A 2,880-nucleotide genomic window follows, 5' to 3' on the forward strand; every position below is an offset into this window, starting at 1 on the left:
ATTATTCACATGTTGCATATGCACCTCTCCCTCCCATGCACATTTATGGAAGATTTGAGAAAGAAGCCCATCATATATGTGTGTTTGTCCCTCAGTGGTGCTTGGCAACTGGTGATGGCTTGTTTACATCCTCATAACTTAGCAGTTTGGCAAAAGAGACCAATTGAATAAGTACCAGGCTTAAGAATAAGTACTGGGGCTGATTTGTTTGACTAAAAATTCTTCAAGGTGGTGCATCCCAGCACAGTTGCAGTCTAATGACTGAAAGAGGTAAAAGATAAAAGATCCAAAATTTCTTCTCCTTTTTGTTGGGTGGGGTCAGATTAATATTTTTTTAAAATAACATCGCAGGTTATGGTAATGTAAAAATATAAAGTATTCTTTTGTTTTATGATCACAACATCATTTTTCAGTCTTAGACATTACTACTCTATCCAGAGCCAGCACAAAGTAGTGTGGGGCCCAAGTAGAGAATTTACAGTGGGGCCCTCTACTTTACAAAAGCTGAAGATTGATGTTTTATGCTTCTTGTAATACGTCAATCTCAGCCAAAAAGCGTTGAGTGTTTGAGACTCCACCATTAACCACAATGATATACTAAAAATTTATCATAACATACTCCACTTGAGTGTGTGCATGGGGCCCTCTTTTGGCGCAGGGCCTACTTTGAAGAAGCCTAGTTTGAACAAAACTACTTGGCTTAAACCAGCCCTGCTTTATTTTGCCATTTTCTGCATTATAAACAAGAATATTAATAGACCATTGAATTAAAACAATTTCTTTCACTTTATTCCATAACAAACGTGTTACATTAGAATTATTTTTTGTTTCTGATGTAACTAATTGGTGATCGGATACTTAATAATCTGATAACACTGTGCATTATCAGTTACCTCAGACTCAATGTGTGAACTAAGAACATTTTTTTTTAATGGACAGTAAAACCCTATACATTGAGCTGATGCGCAACTTTTTCGTATTAGAAATTTCCGTTTCAGAAACATTTTGAAAATTTTCAAACAAAAAAAAAAGTGGCGATCTTTCGGAGAAAGTATATCAAATCTGAAAGTATTTGTTCTGTAATTTCCAGAAAATGTTTTTATTTCTTTATTTTTTTCAGTTGAATCGCTTCTTTTTGTATTTTCTGGCTATGTATGTGTTTATGTATTTATGTATGTATGTGTTTATGTGTGTGTGTGTGTATGTACGTTTGAGTATGTAAATATATGTATATATAAGTTTATGTGCATGTACGTATATATGTGTTATGCGTGCGCATGTATATTTGAATAAGTGTTATACGTGCGTGAATGTATATTTGTGTATGTGTTATACATACACAAAAATACTTGCGCATATAAACACATACAAACTTACACAATACACAAACATAAACAATGCAACTGAAAGAAATATTAAAGAATAAAATTTTGTTAGGAAATTGTTGAACGAATACTTTCAGTTTAATATACTTTCTCCGAAAGATCGCAAAAAAAAGTTAAGAATTGAAAGCTGAAAAGTTTTTTCGTAAAACATCTAAATTACGGCAAAGAAATTACGGGATGCAAATCCTGGTGGGAAGGATTCCCCCGTATATACAACTGAAAAACTTAGGATTTTTGGTATCCCAGATAATTTTAGACTCTATTTTATCGACATTTCAAATAATCGATTTATGAATCAATCAATAAATAAATTTTTAAAAATATTGTTTGACAGGTTTGTTTGTATTTACGACACTGTTCCCAATAACGGCTTTAATCAGCCAATAAAAGAACCGCGTCATTTTTGAACTTAGTTGTGGAGTCTTGAATTTTGTATACAGCATATACATAGGTGTATAGATATAAAAACTTTATATACACAGCTTAACAGGGCTGTATTCTTATATATTTCTATCTCTATACGTATGTATTAAATATCTGTGTATTTATAAATACAGTCTGTAGGATACTTTAAGTAATTAGGCGTCTACTATTTATATTTCTAAACGATGGATTGGTCAGATCTAGAATATGGAGGTAAGAAAACATTCATATATTTCTGTTGCAAGTTATTAATATACTAACACAAAACAAGACACTATATAAGAAAGCCGTACAGGCATTCCTAATATATATATATAGATAGATAAGGATAATTTTCGTGAAGCATTGTGGATGTATAACTTAAGCGAGCTAGTGTGTGTCTCAATAGCCATTAGAGATTTCCTAGCGCTGCCAACTTTTCAACCCAGGGTGGTGAATTGTTTTGTTTTTTCTTTTTTTTTCTCTCTATTTTTTCAATTGTTCTGTATTTAAAACTCACAATGTTTAAAATTATTTGAATACGCTACTTAAGACTTCCTTTTGTATCCCCTCCCCCATAATTGTTTTTTTAATTATTAGACATAGTGGAAAATTTATTTTCTGCCATGTCTTACTATAATGATGAGAAAGTCAAAAATTGAGAATTTCTATTAAAAAAAAACTTCATTTCTGTATTATGTATATTCATGTCCCAATTTGCCTAACGTTAAGGCCTAAATTGTAACTCTGAAATTTGCCTTCTGAAACTTATGACCTTCCAAAGTCGGGGCGGGGGGTACAACTCTAGTTATGCCGTTATTTTAAAAGAATTTCTTGAAAAATATTTTTTCATAAGATTATCAGTTTGCGTGGGAAAAATATTATGTCAATTGAATTTATTTCGCAAAAGGAGTCACTCGTTGAGAGTGAAAAGATTTTCAGCGGTTGCCGAAGTGGCAACCGAAAATATCGAAATTGACATAAACAAGCTCGGTGAGCTGTTTAAAAGAATGAAACAGGAGGGTGGTGATGTATGGCATAACTACAGGGTTTTACCCCCCAGACTTTGGGAGGTCATATGCCTGTATGGCAT

General features: G+C 32.7%; 1 protein-coding gene across 1 annotated transcript in view; it reads left to right on the forward strand.

Annotated features, from left to right (window-relative positions):
• The first annotated feature begins 1,777 nt into the window (after nt 1–1,777).
• LOC128250677 (uncharacterized) overlaps nt 1,778–2,880 on the forward strand; it is a 42,004-nt gene continuing 40,901 nt past the window's right edge. The window contains exon 1 of the mRNA XM_052976280.1: nt 1,778–2,021. Within this exon, the coding sequence (XP_052832240.1) occupies nt 1,994–2,021 (28 nt within the window). The 5' untranslated portion in view covers nt 1,778–1,993. The remainder of the gene's footprint in view (nt 2,022–2,880) is intronic.

This window comes from Octopus bimaculoides, chromosome 24 (assembly GCF_001194135.2).
Source record: "Octopus bimaculoides isolate UCB-OBI-ISO-001 chromosome 24, ASM119413v2, whole genome shotgun sequence".
Lineage (NCBI taxonomy): Eukaryota > Metazoa > Mollusca > Cephalopoda > Octopoda > Octopodidae > Octopus > Octopus bimaculoides.